Source organism: Salvia hispanica, chromosome 2, assembly GCF_029641045.1.
Source record: "Salvia hispanica isolate PSC_SH4W2 chromosome 2, Shi_PSC_v1, whole genome shotgun sequence".
Taxonomy (NCBI): Eukaryota; Viridiplantae; Streptophyta; class Magnoliopsida; order Lamiales; family Lamiaceae; genus Salvia; species Salvia hispanica.
In genome coordinates, this window is record NC_142693.1 from 34,225,416 (window position 1) to 34,246,526 (window position 21,111).

At 37.1% G+C, this 21,111-nt stretch overlaps 3 protein-coding genes across 3 annotated transcripts; 1 reads left to right on the plus strand and 2 right to left on the minus strand.

The window, feature by feature from the left end:
* Positions 1–9,155: 9,155 nt before the first annotated feature.
* LOC125210021 (F-box/FBD/LRR-repeat protein At1g16930-like) lies at positions 9,156–11,862 on the minus strand. Its single transcript, XM_048109601.2, has 4 exons — positions 11,857–11,862; positions 9,879–10,682; positions 9,640–9,804; positions 9,156–9,552 (listed from the first exon to the last, which is right to left on the minus strand). Exons 1-4 carry the CDS (start codon positions 11,860–11,862, stop codon positions 9,463–9,465), a joined length of 1,065 nt encoding a protein of 354 aa, XP_047965558.2. The 3' UTR covers positions 9,156–9,462.
* Positions 11,863–13,314: 1,452 nt separating this feature from the next.
* Positions 13,315–14,886, minus strand: LOC148932244 (F-box/LRR-repeat protein 13-like). Its single transcript, XM_089065043.1, has 4 exons — positions 14,881–14,886; positions 13,882–14,700; positions 13,664–13,804; positions 13,315–13,575 (listed from the first exon to the last, which is right to left on the minus strand). Exons 1-4 carry the CDS (start codon positions 14,884–14,886, stop codon positions 13,315–13,317), a joined length of 1,227 nt encoding a protein of 408 aa, XP_088921169.1.
* A 723-nt stretch (positions 14,887–15,609) lies between these two features.
* Positions 15,610–17,870, plus strand: LOC125193415 (L-type lectin-domain containing receptor kinase IX.1-like). The gene is made up of 2 exons (XM_048091203.2): positions 15,610–15,828; positions 15,985–17,870. The coding sequence occupies exons 1-2, from the start codon at positions 15,610–15,612 to the stop codon at positions 17,713–17,715; spliced, it is 1,950 nt and encodes a 649-aa protein (XP_047947160.2). The 3' UTR covers positions 17,716–17,870.
* The last annotated feature ends 3,241 nt before the right edge of the window (positions 17,871–21,111 follow it).

The following is a 21,111-nucleotide window of genomic DNA, read 5'->3' on the forward strand; positions in this document are numbered from 1 at the left end:
AATATAATTAGTGTCATAGACCTTACTATAAATTAGTTCTCGAATAATTGGAAATTAACTACATATATACACTGAAATAAATATTCAAAACTTACAATAATTCAAAACGTATTACTTTTGAAATTTTAGGTTTGATATTTGTATATATTTAGATTTGTAACTTCTCTAACATAATATAATTAGTAATATAAAATTTACAATAATTTGTTAGGGTTTTGGTGCCCCTTGCACAGCAGAAGACTTTGTACAAAACAAATAAATCAGATAAGGATCTATTTGACCGATTATGCGATTAATCAATTCACATGTTAAACAGATAATTGCATGCTAGAACGCAAATAATTCATGCTTAGAAAAATATAAATCCTAAACATGATTTCTACGGTTTAGGGTTACCGATTTTGATTCTCCAAAGAATCGTCGATTGCTCGCACCTTCTCCACGTGATGATCTTGAGTACTAGACCACAGATCTTCTCTTTGGTTCCTGAACTGTATTCTGATATCAGTGTGAACTGACCTTATCAAAATATTAGGACTCGAATAAAGAAGACAGAAAATTCCTCACGGAAGAGGAGCTGAAATTTTTACGGGGGAGAAAATAAAAAAATCGTCCCTTACTCTAACAGAGTGGACGTTATTTTCATAATGAAAAAAATAATTATTCTGTTTCATTTATTCTCCTATTTATATTAAGTTCCTTTTGGGCCCAGACATGATCTATGGAAGGTTTTGGATATGAGCTCACCCCAATTAGCTTTTTACTAATTAAATTGAGTCCACAATTTAATACAAGTTTATATTGGAATATTACGAGCACCCACTACAGAAGTAATATTAACGTGACCTCCCCATCCAAATCCGAAATTACAAGTAATCCGGGTTTTTATTATTTATATTATTTATTTCCCGCGCTTAAAATATAAATGTCCATTAATTAATTAATGTCTGCTATGGACTTAATTAATTAACATCTTATTAATTCCAAAAATGGACTTAGCAAGAAACACTTATTTATTATTCATAGAGTAATAAAACTCCAACTGGCCAGTTTTCTGAATAATAAAACCTTGTTCGAGCTCCTCTTGAGGACATTATCAAACGAGACTCACCTTACGCACAATTCAACATAATAGCAATCATAGCACCGCTAGACATTAATGACCACTACCCAATATATCAGGATTATTGGGTTGCGAAAAACCCGCACCATTTGATAAGTCAAAGTAGTGCATAATCAATACCGTATGCTCAATGCTAACATATGTAGATTAAGAAATATACTCCCTCTGTCCCATTAAAAATGAAATGTTTTCCTTTTTGGGTTGTCCCATTAAAAATGAAACGTTTCCTAAAATGGAAACAACACTCTCTCTACTTTTTCATCTCTCTTACTTTACTCTCTCTTCAACAACTCACAAAATAACACTGCATAAAATCCTGTGCCGATTCCCAAATGTTTCATTTTAAGTGGGACGGAGGGAGTAGTATTTTATCAAGACTTAGTCTTTCAGTAGATAGCATAAAGACACGTCTTGCTGTTAGATCCGTTCAGTGCTATACCACACCAATGTCATCTTATTTCAGTAAGACTTAGAAATATGCGGACTGACATTGCAACCTTTCACGATAGGTATTTTAAGCCTATCTAGGTTGTGAAATTCTTCTTTTTCTTTTGCAAAGCATTGCATAGATCTGACCGTGTTACCTTAAAGTGGACGACGCCCACAACCGGTTTACTAAGCAAAAGACTTAGACTTTGTTTGCTTCTTATACATTTAAATATTTATAAAACATCTTATAAATGCACAAGCAAACACAATGTAATAATATACTGATTCTATTCGTACGAAACTGCTCAAATGATACTGAATCGGGTTAAAAGTGGATTGTAGAGTTTTACGTATACAAGCAACATTCTATTCGCGTGAAACTTACTCCGAGCCATGCTTTTCAGTTTACCAAACCTAACATAATTAACTTCTACAATCAATTGGGAACTAACTCCATAAATACATTAATTGAATATTCAAAATCTCACTATAATTATAAAACGATCACTTTTGAAATTTTAGGTTTGGTATTTTAGTTTTTTCCAATATTAATATATTATTCATTATTTACTTATAATCAGTTAAGTTTTTTCTATACTTACAATTTTACAAAAACGTTGTAGTGATAAGTTAGAATAAATTCTTAATATCAACAATTTTTCTCATTCTAAAAAAATATATTTGATATATATTTATTATCACAAAAATAAAATTTGTCAGATATAATATAAACAAATTTTAAATAAATTAAGCAATATCCATGGCCAAAAAATTATTATTTTATAATAATTAATTTTTGTTATGATTTTAGAAACTTTTCATAATTAATTTATGTACTTTAGTTTAATATTACATTTATTATCATAAAAATAATATTAGTATGTGATATTAATTGAGAAATTGACTAGGTTTATTATCATTCAGTACAGAACAAATTATTGTTGCATACTATATTTTATTGACAATTATTTTTGGCCATGGATATTGCTTAATTTATTTAATATTTGACAGATATAAATAAAATAAATTAATCGTCCCCCTTTACTAAAAAAGAGAAGATCAATTAGTACAAAATTATTAGAGTATTATTTATTATAGAAAATACATAAAAAAATCTGAAATAAAGCCCATATATTTTACTACATAAATTAATATTTAAATACATCTTCACACCCAAGAGCCGCGCCCCTTTCTCACGCCTGCTTGCTTCACCTATCTCACCAACCTTGGCCAGCGGCCGCCTCTGGCAGTTCTCTCAGTTAGCCGCCTTGTTGGAAACAGAGAGTAGAGTACAGCAAGAAGAATGACTCAAAAGACTTATTTAGTAGGGTACATCAAGAAGAAAGAAATAAACGTAGCCTTTGTGTATTAGAAGAATGACTCTAAGGACTTATTTATTCCACTAATATGAGGTGCTATTTATAAGCCCTCTAAGCATGAAGATTACAACAGCAAACTGAAATGAGCTAAAAAAATCAACAATAACAGAATATAGCTAATGACTAGGAACACTAAATAACTAACTAAGAATGAGTCAAACTAAAGCTGAAACCAACAAAGACTAAGTCCCGATACTTTCAATTATGAGTCAACAATCTTCATTCAACACTCCCCCTTGATTCATAATTGCACACTCCGAGCATATTTCTGAACTTGACGTGCTTCTCCGAAGACAACGACTTGGTGAAAATATCAGCCAAGTTCTCAAGGCTACTGCAAAACTTCAAAGAGATGACCCCTTCATTAATCAAATCTCTTATGAAGTGAAACTTAATATCGATGTGCTTCGTTCTCGCGTGCATAACTGGATTCTTTGCAATCGCAACAGCTGATTGATTATCACAGAAAATTCCAGTAGCCTCCTTCTGCTCCTGCTCGAAATCAGCCAATAACCTTCTCAACCACACTCCTTGACAAGCTGAAGAAGTAGCAGCCACATACTCTGCTTCTGCAGTCGAAAGCGCTGTTACTCCTTGCTTCTTCGAGCTCCATGTTACAGCTCCTGACCCGAGATTGAATACGAAGCCTGAAGTACTTCGCCTATCATCCACCGAACCTGCCCAATCACTGTCCGTGAACCCAACCAACTCAAAATCAGCAACATTTGAGTACCAAATACCAAAATTTTGAGTTCCGGCTATGTAGCGAAGAATCCTTTTTGCAGCTCCAAAATGTTAACGTGTTGGATTGTGCATAAATCGGGAAACCATACCAACGGCAAAGGCAATATCGGGCCTCGTATGCGTTAAATAAATCAAACCTCCAACTAGACTCCGAAAGCTTACTGCATCAGCTTCCTCCGTACCATCTTTGAGCTGCAACTTTTCATTCATATTCATGGGAGTAACTGCAGCTCTGCAATTCGTCATGTTGAAGCGTTTGAGAAGATCCTCGGCATACTTTTTCTGGAAAACGAACACTCCATCTTCTCCTTGCTTAATTTCCAATCCAAGAAAATAATTAAGCAAACCCAAATCTGTCATCTAAAACACATTCATCATACTCTCTTTGAACTTAGTAACAAGAGAGTTAGAAGATCCCATATATATTATATCATCAACATATACACAAACTAGGAGCAAGCCACCGTTACTTCCCTTCTTTGCATACAATGTAGGCTCGTTAGCACTTCGTTCAAATCCATCTTGCTGGAAAAACGAATCCAGCTTGCTGTACCACGCTCGCGGAGCCTGCTTCAAGCCATATAACGCTTTCTTCAACCTATAGACCTTATCCTCCATGCCTTCAACAACGAATCCTTCCGGCTGCATGACATAGACTTCCTCCTCCAAGTCTCCATTCAGAAACGCAGAATTGACATCAAGTTGATACATAGGCCACTTAAGATGTGCAGCCAAAGCCAAGAACATTCTCACGGTTTCGAAGCGAGCAACCGGAGAGAACGTTTCCTCATAGTCGATGCCCTGCTGCTGCGCATAGCCCTTGACATCCAAACGAGCCTTGTGTTTCTGCACACTCCCATCTGCATTATACTTCGTCTTGAACACCCACTTCAAACCAATAGCACTCTTATTTTCCGGCAAGTCTTCCAGCATCCAAGTTCCATTCTTTTCAATTGCTGCAATCTCCTCATTCATTGCATTCTGCCACTTCTCTTCTCCAGCAGCATCATGGAACCGATTTTGGATCCGCAACCATAAGAGCAAAAGTACATCTCTCATAAAGTTCCGTTAGAGACCTATAGCCTCGTGGAGGGGGTGTTTCGAGAGATGAACAACTACTTAATGAAGGTGGTGTATTTAAGTTTGGAGGATTTATAGGGCTGGTATGAGGTGTATTTGGAGGAGTAGTATTTGGTGAGTTTATGGGGCTGTTTTGTGGTGAATTCGGAGGGCTGTTGTGTGGCGAATTCACACCAGAATCTGCATCACTCGTGTCCAGCGGGAAGAGAGTATATGGATCATCTTGCTTGCTCTCTCAATCCCAGCCAACATCTTCATGAAAAACAACGTCTCTGCTGATAATAACTTTTCCACTAAGAGGTTTATATAGCTTGTATGCTTTAGATTGAGAAGAGTACCCAATGAAGATACACTTTTCAGATTTCTCGTCAAGCTTTCGACGGTGTTGAGAGCTCACCAAAGCATAAGCTACGCATCCAAAAACCTTTAGATGGCTCACCGTCGGCTTCGTACCTCCCCAAGCTTCATATGGTGTGCGATTTTGAACAGCTTTTGTAGGAGATAAATTCAGCAAGAATACGGCAGTAGCAACAGCTTCTGCCTACAAGGAGTTGTGGAGATGCTTCGTCTTAAACATGCTTCTCGCCATCTCTACAACGGTGCGATTTTTCCTCTCTGCCACACCATTCTGCCGCGCTCCGGCGTATATGGTGCTGTCAACTCTCTGCGTATTCCATTAGTCTCGCAAAAATGATTAAATTCATTAGAGAAAAACTCACCACCCCTATCTGTACGAAGAACCTTGATGCTCTTCTCACTTTGCTTCTCCACCATAGCCTTGAAATTCTTGAAGTTCTCAAAGGCTTCGGATTTATTTTTCATAAAATAAACCCAACTCATGCGACTATAATCATCGGTAATTAGAAAGAAATACCGACTTCCACCAATCGACTCTGTATTTATAGGCCCGCACAAATCAGCATGAATGAGCTCAAGACAATTAGAAGCTCTCCACGATACACCACTAGGAAAGGATTTCCTCCTCTATTTCCCATAGATACATCCTTCACATAAATCAAAATCATCAATTTTAGGCAGCCCATGAACCATACCTTTCTCCCGTAGAAGCTTTAATCCATTGGTGTTGAGATGCCTCTTGCGTGCTAGAAACAAGAGCGTATTTCTCCACATTTGACATTCGCATCGGAAACATTCTATTCTCCATCATGCAAACCTTTGCAATGATTTGCCCTGATTTTTTTTCTTTGATGACACATAAACGATCATCAAACACCACCATATATCCAGTAGATATCAATTGCCCAACACTCAATAAATTATGTGACAAGTGTGGAATAAAATAGACATCATAAATGAGTTTGGTGTTACCATGGCCATCCTTTACTGCAACTGTACCTTTCCCCTCAACTTGAATAGATTTGTCATCACCTAGCCTGACTTGAATCTTGTGAGATTCATCGAGCTCTTTGAACATCTCCTTGTTGGAACACATGTGATTCGAGCAACCACTATCCACGAACCACACATCATTCGGCACATCCACGGCGTCTGCAACCGCCATGAATAACTTGTTATCATTCGCCTCTTGGACGCAATTTGCTTGTTTTCCTATCGACCAACAATCTGCTTTCACGTGCCCATATTTGCCGCAATTATGACACTGAATTTGGCTCTTGTCGCCTTGCTGTCCACCAAAATATTGCTTTGCATCAGATCGACTGCCACGACCTCGACCTTGGCCACGCCCGCGACCTCGGAAACCTCTTCTGCCTCGTCCTCTTTCCGTAGAGAACTCCTTTTGATTGGAAAATTCACCTTTCACTTGAAAAGCTTTTTCATCAGACTTTTCAAACGATCGGTTAATCCTTGACTCATGAGCTTGAAGAGATCCCATCAGTTCTTCAAATGAAAAAACCGATAGGTCCTTTGATTCTTCAATTGCAGCTACAACATGATCAAACTTTGGAGTCAAGCTTCTGAGCACCTTCTCAACGATGGTCTGGTCCGTGATCTTATCTCCACAAGATCGCATTTGACTGACAGTTGCCATTGCCCTCGACAAAAAATCAGCCACAGATTCTCCATTCTCCATTCTTCATGATCAGCGTTTCAAAGTCACGTCGAAGTGATTGCAATCTCACGACGATGACTTTTGAATCTCCCTTGAATTCTTTCTGCAAAGTTGACCAAGCTTGCTTCGAGGTGGTCGCCGTTGCAATTCTGGAGAAGACGCTGTCGTGCACCGCTTGCTGGATGATCGCCAACGCCTTCGAGTCTTTCTTCTTGTTCTCCCGCAATCTGTTCGCCTCGTCGGGATCTGCATATCCCTGCTCCACGTCCCATAGATCTTGAGACCTCAGTAGAGTCTGCATCCGAATGCTCCAGTATTCATAGCCTTCTCCTTTGAAGACTGGAATGAGTGGTTGTGTAGCACTCATCGAACTCCCGTTGCTGGCCATCGTAATTGAACCCAGCTCTAGATGCCACAAATGTTGGAAACAGAGAGTAGAGTACAGCAAGAAGAATGACTCAAAAGGCTTATTTAGTAGAGTACAGCAAGAAGAAAGAAATAAACGTAGCCTTTGTGTATTAGAAGAATGACTCAAAAGACTTATTTATTCCACTAATATGAGGTGCTATTTATAAGCCCTCTAAGCATGAAGATTACAACGGCAAACTGAAATGAGCTAAAAATCAGCAATAACAAAATATAGCTAATGACTAGGAACACTAAATAACTAACTAAGAATGAGTCAAACTAAAGCTGAAACCAACAAAGACTAAGTCCCGATACTTTCAATTATGAGTCAACAATCTTCATTCAACACGCCTACCATTTCCGCTGCTTTTTTTTTTCCTCCTTCGTCTACTTTTCTTCTTCTCGCCATTGTATCAAATCTCTCTCGGTTTCACGCCCCACCCTAGTTGTTGTTGCCGCCGCGGCCCCGAAAGCCACTGCATTCGGTGGCTGGGCTTGCCGCCGTCACTCTCTGTTCCTTCTGGCCGGCGTTGCCCTTGTTCACGGTGAGAAATCTTTCTCTTAATTCTATTCATGTTTTACAGAATTTGTAAAATAAACTAAATATTTTGGTGTTCAAATTTTCAGAAACGGGTAGATCGAAAGATACTACCTTTGTCTGTCGCCGGAGTGATCGTCGGATTCTGGGCTGAATCGCTCCCACGAGATAGGCACTCCAACCATATAATAGTTTACATTAGTTCACATAAATGAATAAATGCAGTCTCAATTGACTGTACACCTATTTATCAGTATTTCAAAACTTGTTTGGGAAGTCTTTACAATGCATTTGATTGGACCAATAATTTGGCCACTCTTTTTTTCCCATCAATAGTTTTATACTCCATTCGTTCCACAAAAGATGTCACATTTTCCTTTTTAGTTTGTCCCACAAAAGATGTTACATTTTCCTTTTTGGAAAAAATTCTCTCTCACATGAATATCAAAATTATATTTTTCTCTTCATTTAACACACAAAACCAAACCTCCTAAAATCACGTGTCTCCCACAAGAACTCTATTAGTATAGATATAGAAAATGAAAGCTATTGCAGCAATACAATTTCAAGAACTCTTTCTCCTCTCCTACAAATCAATTAATTATTATTTTCGATGTTATAAATATTTTGGAAGGCAATAAAATAAAGAAATAAATGACACATCAAGTAGTATAAATTACTATTAATTATAGAGACCATAATTAATTGAATAATTATTTTAGAATATTGATTACTACAAATATTTTCTTGTGTGTTGGGAACTAGGTTGGTTTAAGTGAAGTAGCTTGATTGAAAAATAAAGATTTAGGCGTGGTTATAACTTATAATCAATTATACTCAATAGTAAGGCACTGATTTAAACGAAGGTATGAAGTAAATAATATTTTCAGATCTTTTCCAGCGTAAAACACTAACTGATCCAATATCTCGAAAAGACGAAAATCATGGCGTGCACGAGCCAATGCATCTTTGCCACGAGCCACCACAGTTACTTTTTCAAGAGATCTAGCATTATTGATGATGTACAAAGCCAACTTCAATTATATTATAGAGCACCCAAATATCTCGTGATTTCCAATACTTTATAGAAAACTTGCATCGTCCAACATATGATTCTAACCTATTTTGTATTATAATTTGTAGTGTGTTTGGTTCATGAGATTCAACCACACAACTCAATCTTAGATGGATAATCATGAGAAAATTAGTCATAGCTAACCCCTATGACTAAAATAATCTCACAACTCAATCCTAAATTGTATCTTGTATTATTCTATCTCGGAAACCAAACACCACCTAAGTGGATAGGATACGAGGACACTGCAGCACAAATTATAAATATGATTCAAATTATTGTAATGACTATTGCATCAATATACATCATATACTTAAATTAATGCATACATTTATCACATGTTTCAACCAAACCACAGCAATGGCGTAACATATTCAGGCTACAAAAACCCATCGTATCAATATCCAACTCTAGTAGGAGTAGATGTTTTATATTGACAAGTTCAAGCCATAATAACTCATCGTGAAAATGTAGATCACTCTGCAAATTTTAGCTGTTAAATAACTAAAAAACTAACTGATCTAATATGTCTAAAATCATGACGTGCACGAGCCAGTGCATCTTCGTCATCAGCCACCACAGTCACTTTTTCAAGAGATGCAGCATTTCTGATGACGTATAAAGCCAACTCCAATTGTATCGGAGTACCAAATATCATGTGATTTCCAAATACTTGAAAGACAACTTGCATTGTCCAACATATGATCCTACCCTGCATATATCATAAGCGGGTACACATGTACACTGCAGCACAAATTATAAGCATGATTCAAATCATTGTAATGACTATTAATGCATCAACATACATCATACACTCAAATTAATGCATACCTTTATCACAAGTTTGTCTAAAGAAGTACATGCTTCGACCAAACGACAAAAATGGCGTAACATATACAAGCTTCGACAAAAACCAATAATTTTAATCTCCAACTCTAGATGTTTTATATTGACAAGATCAATCCAGAACAACTCATCATAAAAATGTAGATCACTCTGCAAATTTCAATCACATATATTAGTATTTGATATATATGACGATAAAAAGAAACTAAAAAAGATTTTATTACCTTATGCATAAAAAAATCAACACTAGTTAAGAGGTGCATTACTTGGAGTTGGTCACATATGCAAGATGGCATTCCGTCAAGAAACTCAGCAAGCATGAATTTACCAAAACTTTCTCCAAAATTAAGTTTGGTAAGCTTTGGAGTATTATTAAGTTGCACGGTGCATCCGCTGCTCAATTGTTGGAGCGTCAAAGAAACGAGGCTAATAGTGTCGTGAATCACAATGGATTCAACTTCCATAAAGCTGGACAAGTTCAAACGCTTCAATTTCGAGAGGCCAACAATTGAGACATTTTTCAACTCATTAGACAGTTGAACCGACAAAGATTCAAGAATAGTACAATTGGAGACCAAAAGCTCAAAATATTGATCGGTCAATTTAAGACCAAAAAGAGATAAATCTTTAAGGCATTGAAGACCATTATTCGTACTAGGAAGTCTAAGAAAGTCAAGATCCAGATCCTTTTCATTATACATAGCTATATGAATTATTTTAGCTTTCTTATTAAGGGCAAATTTGAAGCAACTCTCAAAATTGCCTTTTCCGTTCAAACTGAACTCTTTTATTCGACCACCTCTATGTGAATTCAGGACATGGTCCACCATACTTTCATAATTTGATAACGTGTTAATTTCATTTATTTTATGCGCATATTTTGGGAAATTAAGTTGAGTGATATAGGTATGGAGATGTCTCCAACGAGTTGAAAGTATGCTAGTAGAAGTAGCTTCTCGAAGGGTGAGTCGAGAAATTATAGATATGAGAATATCACTATGCAATTGGCTGATTCTATCTTCATGAATCTGCAATTCAAATAAAAACATAAGATAAACAATACTTTTACTATAATTCTATAAAGCTTCATCGAATGTTTTGAGTAAACATATCATATAAGTATCACCCAATTAAACAATAATGAGTTATACGAAACTCTATACTACAATGTTTTCCGGTCCTGCCAGCGGCATTCTTTTCAATGGTGGTTCACTTTTGTTTTGTAGACGAGTTTTCCGGTCGGGCGTTTTCCCTCCCCCTCGATGGAACGATTCCTAAGGGCCTTATCGGTCCTCTATATCGCCTTATATGTTCCTTTGATCCTCTCCCATGACCTTGGCCAGCCTAGAGATGTTAGCAGCTATATCTGGGCCAAAAATTGACTAATCCAGCAGTATATCTTGGCTTTAAAGTTAGGCCACTAGTCCAACCAATCAGAAAAATATGGGTCATTCATCCAACTTGTCAGTAACAAAACCCTCTAAAGTTCTCTTGAAGGGGTTTGAGGAGGAGGGTATTGGCAATTGAAACTAAAAAATACTACTTCCGTCCCACAATAAGAGTCCACTTTTACTTTTACTATAAATGGTAATTAAGCACCATATTCCACTAACTCATACCACTCACATTCATTATGAAACTAATAAATAAAAGTGGAACCACTACCTCACTAAGTTTTTCAACTCACTTTTCTTTTTTAAATTTCTTAAAGTCCGTGTTGAGTCAAATGTAGTAACATATAACTATATCTCACATGAAATTAGTTTATAAATCATAAGGGTAACTCCACATATCACCAATTGGTTTTAGGATGAAACCGATTAATTTCTATCATTTAGTGATATAGGTATAGAAATGTGTCCAGCGAGTTGAGAGCATGCAAGTAGACATAGCTTCTCGGATATTGAGTCTAGAAACTATAGATATCAAGAATATATATAGGCAATTTGCTAATTCTGTATATCTTCATGCATAATCTGCCATTCAAATCAACATAATTAGAAAAACAATATTTCCCTATTAAGTCTATAAAGCTTCATCAATTGATCGAGGGAAACATCATATGAGCCTATCCAATAAAAAAAGGGCAAAATCATAACAATGTTATACGAATCTATAATCTACAACGTTTCCAAATTTCAATATAAGTAATGTACTAATTGATAAGAAACTGAAAGATATGAGAGATTATATAATGCTTACCGCCATAGAGCTTTAATCTATGCTACGAACAAACGTAAACCAGAATGAGCGAAATCAGAAGAATTTAGAGCGAGAAAGAAGATTGAATGAGTTGCCCTATATTAAATAGTTGGGCCTGTTAATTAAATTAGCTTAAGATTAGCGATTTCGTAGGCTTTTCCACTCAAAATATGGGGATCATGTGAATTTTTCAGAATAAGAAATTTTTAGTGAATTTTTATCTTTTTTTTTTCTTACTACTAGGGGTACTTATTTTTATGATATATATCTATGAATTGACCAAATTACCTTTAATATTTTAGCTATCATTCATGACTTTTTCCTAGTCACTTTATTTAACTATCATTCTAGATCATTTTAATTCAACTGCAAGACTATTTTTAGGGGTTGTTTTTTAAAACCATTATGATAAACAAAAAAAGAAGATCGCGTTTTGTATAAGTGTCTTTTTCTGTATATATAGTTTCCATCTGATACATGGAGGAGCTAAGAAATGGGAGCTTTTAGATGCGTGGAGGCAGCGCAGGGGAGGAGGCGACGTTGATTTGTGGTGAACCAAAATGCATTGTCCCATGTCAAGCTTTTAAGAAAAAAAGATAATAATAATAATAATAATAAAAGATAAAATAAACATGGTCTATAGTCATGAACAATAATAGGAACCGAAAATATCGCTTTTTATCTCTTATAAATTTTCTTTTTTGTATACACATGTATGTCATCATCCTCAAGTAGTGAGCGCTTGGTCGTTGACTCTTCGTAGAAAAGTCCGCGATGAAGTTGTCTTCCATCACATCACTGTTGTGGCTTACCATCACCCTCATCCAGCAACCTTTGAGCCAATTTGCTAAGATTTAGGAAATGTTAAGGGAAGTGGATGGAAAAAAATAGTGAAATATAAATTTTTAGAAAATTTTCCTTTTGTATTTGAATAATTATTTTAGAAATATTGATTACTAGAAAAGTTTTCTTGTGTGTTGGGAACAAGGTTGATTTCAGTGAATTAGCTTGATTAGAAAAGAAAGATTTAGGCGTGGTTATAATCATTTATATAAATTTGTAGCATTCAATAGTAAGGCAACAAACAAAGCATTAACTTTAAACGAATGTATGAAAAACTGTTAAAAATCCATAATATTTTCAGATTTTCCCAGCCTATATAAATAAAATAAATTAACAACACGTATATGAAAAGATTGAAGCGATTAAATAACTACTCCCCCCGTCCCGCTTAAGATGACACGTTTTCCTTTTTAGTCTTTCCCAACTAAGATGACACATTTCCTTTTTTGGTAACTTTCCCTCTTCAATAAATACACTCAACCACTTTTTCTCACTCCTATTAAAATATTCATCTTTCTTTATCTTTCTACTTTAATACTTTCACCCACCTTCTCTCTCTCCAATTAAACACTTTAACTAATAACTCCTAAAATCTCGTGCCGGCTAAGCAATGTGTCATCTTAGCCGGGACGGAAAACTAACTGATTTAATATGTCGAAAATCATGACATGCACGAGCCAATGCATCTTTGTCAGAAGCCACCACAGTCACTTTTTCAAGAGATCCAGCATTATTAATAGTATTCAAAGCCAACGCCAATTGTATTGGAGAACCCAAATATCCCGTGATTTCTAAATACTTCAGAGACAACTTGTATGGTCCAACATGTGATTCTAACATGTTTTTATAGCTATAGGCAGATGAAATATTTGTAAACTGCAGCACAAATTATAAACAGGATTCAAAAATATTGCAATGACTATTAATGCATCAACATATATCATATACTCAAATTAATGCATACCTTTATCACAAGTTTGTCTAAAGAACTGCATGTTTCAACCAAACGACAGAAATTGGGAACCGTATACAATCCAGAAAAATCCTTCGTAACAATATCCAACTCTAAATGTTTTAGCTTGATCAACTCTAAATGCAGAACCATCTGTGAAATTTAAATCGCAAATATTAATATTTGATATATACATATGCAGATAAAAGAAATTAAAAAGAAATTATTACCTGATGCAAATCAACATTAAAACTAGTTGAAAGGTACATTACTTCGAGTTGGTCGCATAAGCAAGATGGCATTCTGTCAAGAAACTCATCAAGCATGAATATTCCAAAACATTCTCGAAAATTGAGTTCGGTAAGCTTCGGAGTATTACTAAGTTGAACGGTGCATCCACTGCTCAATAGATGAAGCGTCAAATAAACGAGGCTAATAGCATCGCGAATCACAATGGATTCAACTCCCATAAAGTAGGACAAGTTCAAATGCTTCAATTTCGAGAGGCCAATAATTGAGACATTTTTCAACTCATAAGAAAATTCAACTATCAAAGATTCAAGAGTAGGGCAATTGGAGACCAAAAGCTCAAAGTATGGCTCGGTCAATTTAAGACCACATAGAGATAAATCTTTAAGGCATTGGAGACCATTATTCATACTAGGAACTCTAAGAAAGTCAAGATCCTGATCCTTATTATCATGAATAGCTATATGAATTAGTTCAACTTTCTTAGTTAGAGCAAATTTGAACCAACTCTCAAACTTGCCTTCCCCTATGATGCTCAAACTAAACTCTTTTATTCGACTGCCTCTATGTGAATTCAAGATATGATCCACGTCCACCATACTTCTATTATCAAATAACCTATCAATCTTATGCACATATGTTGCATATGTTGAGAAATTAAGTTGAGTTACATAGGTATGGAGATGTCTCCAGCAAGTTGAGAGTATGCAAGTAGAAGTAGCTTCTCGAAGGCTGAGTCGAGAGATTATAGATATCAGAATATCACTAGACAATTGGCTGATTCTATCCTCATGCATTATCTGCATAATAAGAAAAACAATATTTTCACTATAATTCTATAAAGTTTCATCAATTGATTAAGTAAACATATCATATTAGTATATCAAATAAAAAAGGGAAAACACAATAATGAGTTATAAATATAAGCAATTTAATTTATACAAAATTGAAACGTGTGAGAGGTCATATATAATGCTTACCGCCATAGCTTTAGTCTATTCTACAAACAAACGCAAACCAGAATAATCGAAATCAAAAGAATATAGAGAGAGAAGGAAGATTGAATGAGTTACATAAATTTTCCATGATTAAGAAGATGCTACTACTTCCTTTGTTTAAAAATAAAAAACTATATTTATTTAGGTTTGTCTTTAAAATTGAAAATATGCTACTCACTCTGTTCATAAAAATAATTTTATTTATAGATATGACATGAATTTTAATAAGAAACTGATATAAAGTAAGAAATTGAAAACATGCTACTCCCTCCACCATATATTCTATGATAAATGAGTACATGAAGATTTCAAATTTTACAAATTTTATTTAACATTTAAAGGGCCCAAAAGTGAGATTAAGCCTTCTTTCTTCGGTTAGTCCAAAATGAAGATTAGTCATTCCTTGCTAATCAAGGAATCTTTGTTAGGCATATTTTATTAAAAAAATTGAACAGGTCAATCATCACAAACGATTTTTAAATTTTTAATCCCATCCATTTTCTGTCCTATCTTTGATTAAAAAAGTCATTTAGTCAATTAATCCAAATCCCTTTCAAACGAAGCATAGTAAAATAATTAAATTAGCATGAATAAACAACGATAAAGCCAATTTTAATAAATTATCCTTGAACCATTTAATAACTCTGATTAGTTGACTATCACTCATTGCATACTTATAAACCATGAAAAAACAAATAATCAGCCATAACCATGGCCACATTGTGCTCTCCCTCTGCACATGGACATCTCATCATCTTTCTTCTCTTTCTCACCCCTTTCTCCCTCTCTCTCAACTTCCAATTACCCCGGTTCAGCCCCGATGACACCTCCATACTCCTCGAAGGCGATGCCGTGTTCTCCGTCGGAAAAATCGAGCTCAACATGGTCAACTATGTCTTCCGTGTCGGCCGAGTTATATACAACGGCAAGGTAATGATAGAAATCCACGAGGCTCCATCCAAAAACTAATTAATAAAGAAACTTATATACAGTGGTTTCAGTTCTCCTTTTACGAGATAATTATATTTTATTTTTACTTTCAATAAATATATTTTAATTTTACTTTCAATTGCCAAACCCAAACAGGTGCCTCTGTGGAGCTCTTCCAGTTCCGCAGATTTCACCACCCGTTTCTCCTTCACCATCGACACGCGGAAAAATCCGCAGCACGGCAACGGCCTCGCCTTCTTCCTTGCTCCCGTCGGGTTCGAGATCCCTCCCAACTCCGGGGGCGGCTTCCTAGGCCTCTTCAACACCACCACCACGGGCTCCTCGTGGAGCCAGATCCTCCACGTGGAGTTCGACTCCTTCCCGAACTCCGGCGAGTGGGACCCGCCGTACGAGCACGTGGGGATCAACAAGAACTCCATCGCCTCCTCCGTCACCACGCCGTGGAACGTCACTTTACACGACGGAGAGGCCGCGGATGTCTGGATCGTCTACATCGCGGCCGCTACGAACCTAACCGTCTTCTGGAGCTACAACGGCGCCCCTAATTCAAGCCTTTCTTATCAAGTGGATATCAAAGAAGTCCTACCTCAATGGGCCACGGTTGGGATCTCGGCTGCCACGGGCTCCAACGTCGAACGCCACATTCTTCATTCGTGGGAGTTCGCTTCGAGTTTAGATATTAAAGAAACTGGTCAAAATAACACCGAAACAGCACTGATTGTAGGATTATCCGTAGCAGCGTTTGTGTTTGTAACCGTTGCTGTATTAGCATACGTGTTAGTGAAGAAACGAAGAGCGAAGAAAACCCGAAACAGAGCTTATTCAGTATCCATAGGAGATGAGGATCTTGAGAGAGCAACCGGGCCGAGGAGATTTTCCTACCAAGAGCTTGCTTCGGCCACAAACAACTTCTCCGAAGCAAAAAAACAAGGAGAGGGAGGATTCGGAGGCGTTTACAAAGGCCACCTCGTGGATCTAGATATCCCGGTCGCGGTGAAGAGAATCTCCAAGGGATCAAGGCAAGGGAAGAAGGAGTACATCGCGGAGGTGAAGACCATAGGCATGTTGAGACACAGGAACCTGGTGCAACTGATCGGTTGGTGCCACGACCAGGGTGAGTTCATGCTCGTCTACGAGTTCATGCCTAACGGAAGCCTGGACCGTCATCTATTTAGCAGAACTTCATGTCTACAGTGGACATTGAGATACAGTATAGCTAAGGGATTGGCATCCGCACTGCTCTACCTCCACGAGGAATGGGAGCAGTGCGTGGTGCACAGGGACATTAAGTCGAGCAATGTTATGTTGGATTCCAGCTTCAATGCCAAGCTAGGCGACTTTGGACTGGCTCGGCTGATGGAGCATGGGATCAACCCGAAGACGACAGGGATAGCCGGGACGTTGGGGTATCTGGCGCCAGAGTATGTGATGAGTGGGAGAGCTAGTAAGGAATCGGATGTGTTTAGCTTTGGGGTAGTGGCGCTGGAGATTGCAACGGGAAGGCGATCAACGGATCCTTTGGAGGAGAAAGGGCTGGTGGCGTGGGCGTGGGAGCTGTATGGGAAGGGGCAACTTGTGTCGGGTGTGGACGGGAGACTGGAAGGGGAGTTTGATGGGAGGGAGGTGGAGAGAGTGATGATGGTGGGGCTTTGGTGTGCTCATCCTGACTGGAATAGGAGGCCGTCGATTCGAGAAGCGATCCAGGTTTTGAATTTGGAGAAAGAGGGGCCTACGCTTCCGTTGGAAATGCCAACGCCGGTGTATAATGCACCTGCTCTTGCTCCGGCTCTGGCTCCGGGTAGTACCTCATCAGCTGCCTCTACCGAGCCATTTATCACCGGCTCTAGTATCGATATTGGCCGATAAACTCTAGGTGTTTTTATCTTTATAGTATGTTATGATTCAGGACAAAATCTTCAAAATTAAGTGAAGTTTTCATTATTTAGGTTATAGCCACAATCATATTCACAACCCCTTGCCTAATCTTCAGTATCATATTTGTGTTCTCTTTCAAGAATTCAACTCATATCATAGCAAATAGTGTCATCAATTCACATAAGATCAACACATATTATCTCAATGAGAACAGATCTTCAATTACAATACTAATCTTTTTTCAATAAATAGGAAATATTGAATTCCTATACTTAACATTATCCATTATTTTCATATTGAGTTAGTGTCCTGTTACTAAAGTTTGAACTACAGTAACAAATGTATTGAATACCTGAGACTAGGGATATCAGTGTAACCCGAAACTTATGGATTGGCCCGAATAGCCCACCAAATTTATAAGGTTAGGGCTGAAAATTTATAGCCCGATAAAATCAAAACCCGATTTTGTAATATGATAAAGTTTAAGCATATATCTCAAATTTATTATAATTAAATAAGTATTTTACATTTTATGAATATAGCTAATTTTCATAATTATTTATTGGATTAATCACATATTAATCATATTGATTGCAACCCGATTAACCTACCGGGCTAGCCCGAAACCCGATCATGGATGCTATGGAATGACAACAAGTCAAGTGTTTGGCAAGACTCATGCTCAATAAATGGAGGCTCTATACTCTCTGCAGCTCTCGCCACATCCTCCTTTACTGCTTCCACAGTCGATGTGACTCACTCCTCTTCTTTTTCTTCACAAACATGTTGAATGGATGAGTCATCTAGCGTCTCCATACACATAGAGGGTAGACTTCATCTTCAATCAAGAGTGCGGTTGTTACAGGCTGCTTGAGAGGCTCGTCTATCAACTCCTCCATTTTATCACATATTTCAGCTCATGTAAGATCCTAATCATCTTCAAATGCCTTATCTTTGAGAGTCCTAAATCTTTCACTTCTTGCATTTTGAAGATCGCTCAAGACTTTTTCTAAGGCAAGTCCTTCTCCAAATGTGAAATCGGGATTATGTTGCCTTTTCTCGAGATCGGATATCTTCCTCTTAAGAAGATCAATTGGATGAGAACTCCTCATCTTCTTCTTGGTCGTAACCGAAGTGTGAGCTCGAATGGGCTTGGTGCATCCCACAGACATCTCATACTTTCATATCTTTGGATGGCTACAAAAATAGAACATCCCAGCAAACTAGAACACAGTGAAAACAGAAAATACCAAGCACAACACAATAATATCTATCACAACAAGGGTTAAGTTGGCACGATGTCACCCCTCTACCGGAAGCGAGAACTTCGACAACTCCGGGATTTGTCTTAATAATTGTGTGTGTGGAAAGGAAAGTGTTCTAGGATAAAATACTAAGAGTGGAAGTCAAGTCATCCTTTACCAAACCGTTGAGAAATGGTCTACTTGATGACCCCTCATCACACGCTTTCCACACAAGCTCCGCCCTCGTCCAAGATATAATCTTTGCACAAGAAAAACACGGATTACGGGCACTCTGTGGAAAACAAACTAAAACTATAAAAAATTAACTAAACTAAACTACCTATAAAACTAAGAAAAACAAAAAGTAAAACACACAAAGTTCAAACAATTAACGTCTCCATGGCAACGGCGCCAAAAACTTGTTGTGATTTCTAGGGTACAATTTAAGTACACAAAACAAGTAATAAATCCCTAAAAATACTACTACTGCAAGTATACAGACATTCAACGCAGTATAAAAGGTGTTGAACCCATAGGGAAAAGATTAATTACTAAACTAGTAAATCTAAATAAAAAACAGTAAATTAGTTTGATTTTGTTTTTTTAAATGAGAAAGCGGGTGAAGTACTAAACGAGACGCCAAAAAATGCAAGAGGAATACAATAGAGAGAAAAGACTACTCCTAGCTTGTTTGGGTCACTTGTTCACATGAATCCTAAATTCTAATTACTTACCATTATTTATTAGGATTGTGTTGATTTTTACGCTCTCACGCAGCTGATCACTGATCGTAGAATTTCGCACTTAGGATAAGTTGATCACGTCTCCTAGGCTCTACTCACCAACCCACACTCGTACAGTCGCATAGTAAGCTCGAGTTTGGCTCCCAAGCTCTAATATCTCTTTAAAATTCATCCCCAGCTGCCAAAGATCCTTTGGAATCCGTGCACTAGCTATGAAAATAGTTAGGGCTTGAAAACAGGCCCTATAACATTTGCCCAGTCGGGCGATCTACGACTTAGAAAATGCCCGATCGGGCTTTTCTGACTCTCGACACAGGTCGGGCGTTTTGAACGCCTGGTCGCGCGTTTTTCACTGCATTGCGCAGTCTCCGTAAAACAGTTGTATCTTCTTCTACCAGGCTCTGATTGAGGCATGCGAGGTATCCACTCGAAGTTCTTTCTAAGGTGAATGTAATGGTCGACTTGTAGAAGCATTTAAAATTAATCTTGAAGGGATGATTACTGATCAGATTCGGACCTTTTTCCTATTCCCTCTTTCTTAGAGCTTGATCTTTTATTCTGTACAATTTATCAAAATGAGTCCATTTTTCACCTTAAAAAGTATGTTAAAATAATGCAATAAAGGACTATAATTTGATTCACATCATAATGCAAGAAGTTAATCACTTTTTTTATGTATATCAATTTTTTTAAAATAATCATTTTAACTAAAGAACGAAACATAATTACTAAGATTTTAAAGTTCGGCATCATACCCTAAACTAAAAGTTCTAGATCTGCTCCGCCACCGTGTGTGGGTGAAGAAGGCGTCACCTTAATTTTGAAGTTCTTGATGAAGTTTTTGTTAGGGAGATTTAGAACATTGATAAAAAAATGGATAATCTGAAAGTCGTGATAAATCACTTTCAGATCAAATCAATTTCGGTGGTTCTACCAAAATATTTGATCGGATAAAATTCAGAAAAAACAGAACTATCTAATGTAGATATCTGAGAAAAGCGTACAGAACCAAACAACAATCAATCAGATTTAATAAGATGAAAAATCGCGTTTCAACATGATGAACATGTGCGTCTGTTAATTTCACAACCGAAATTAACTGATTTTCAAAAGGTTTCCGAAATTGCAAACTAGTCCTTTGACTTTCAGAAATTACATTTTCGGATGAATTTCTTACACAACAACTTGGACCCCAGCCAGGGGCTCTGCCCCTTGGACCCTGCTACCCCCGAACCCCCGTTCATCTAACATCATAATGAATTCAAATAAGCGTGCACTCCGCACCTCCAGACTTATATGATGTCTCATTATGACAATACTAATCAATCAAGTTAATCCAATTACACTAAAATATCCAATAATCCTCCCCTATTTTAGTGCAATCATTGATTAACTATAAC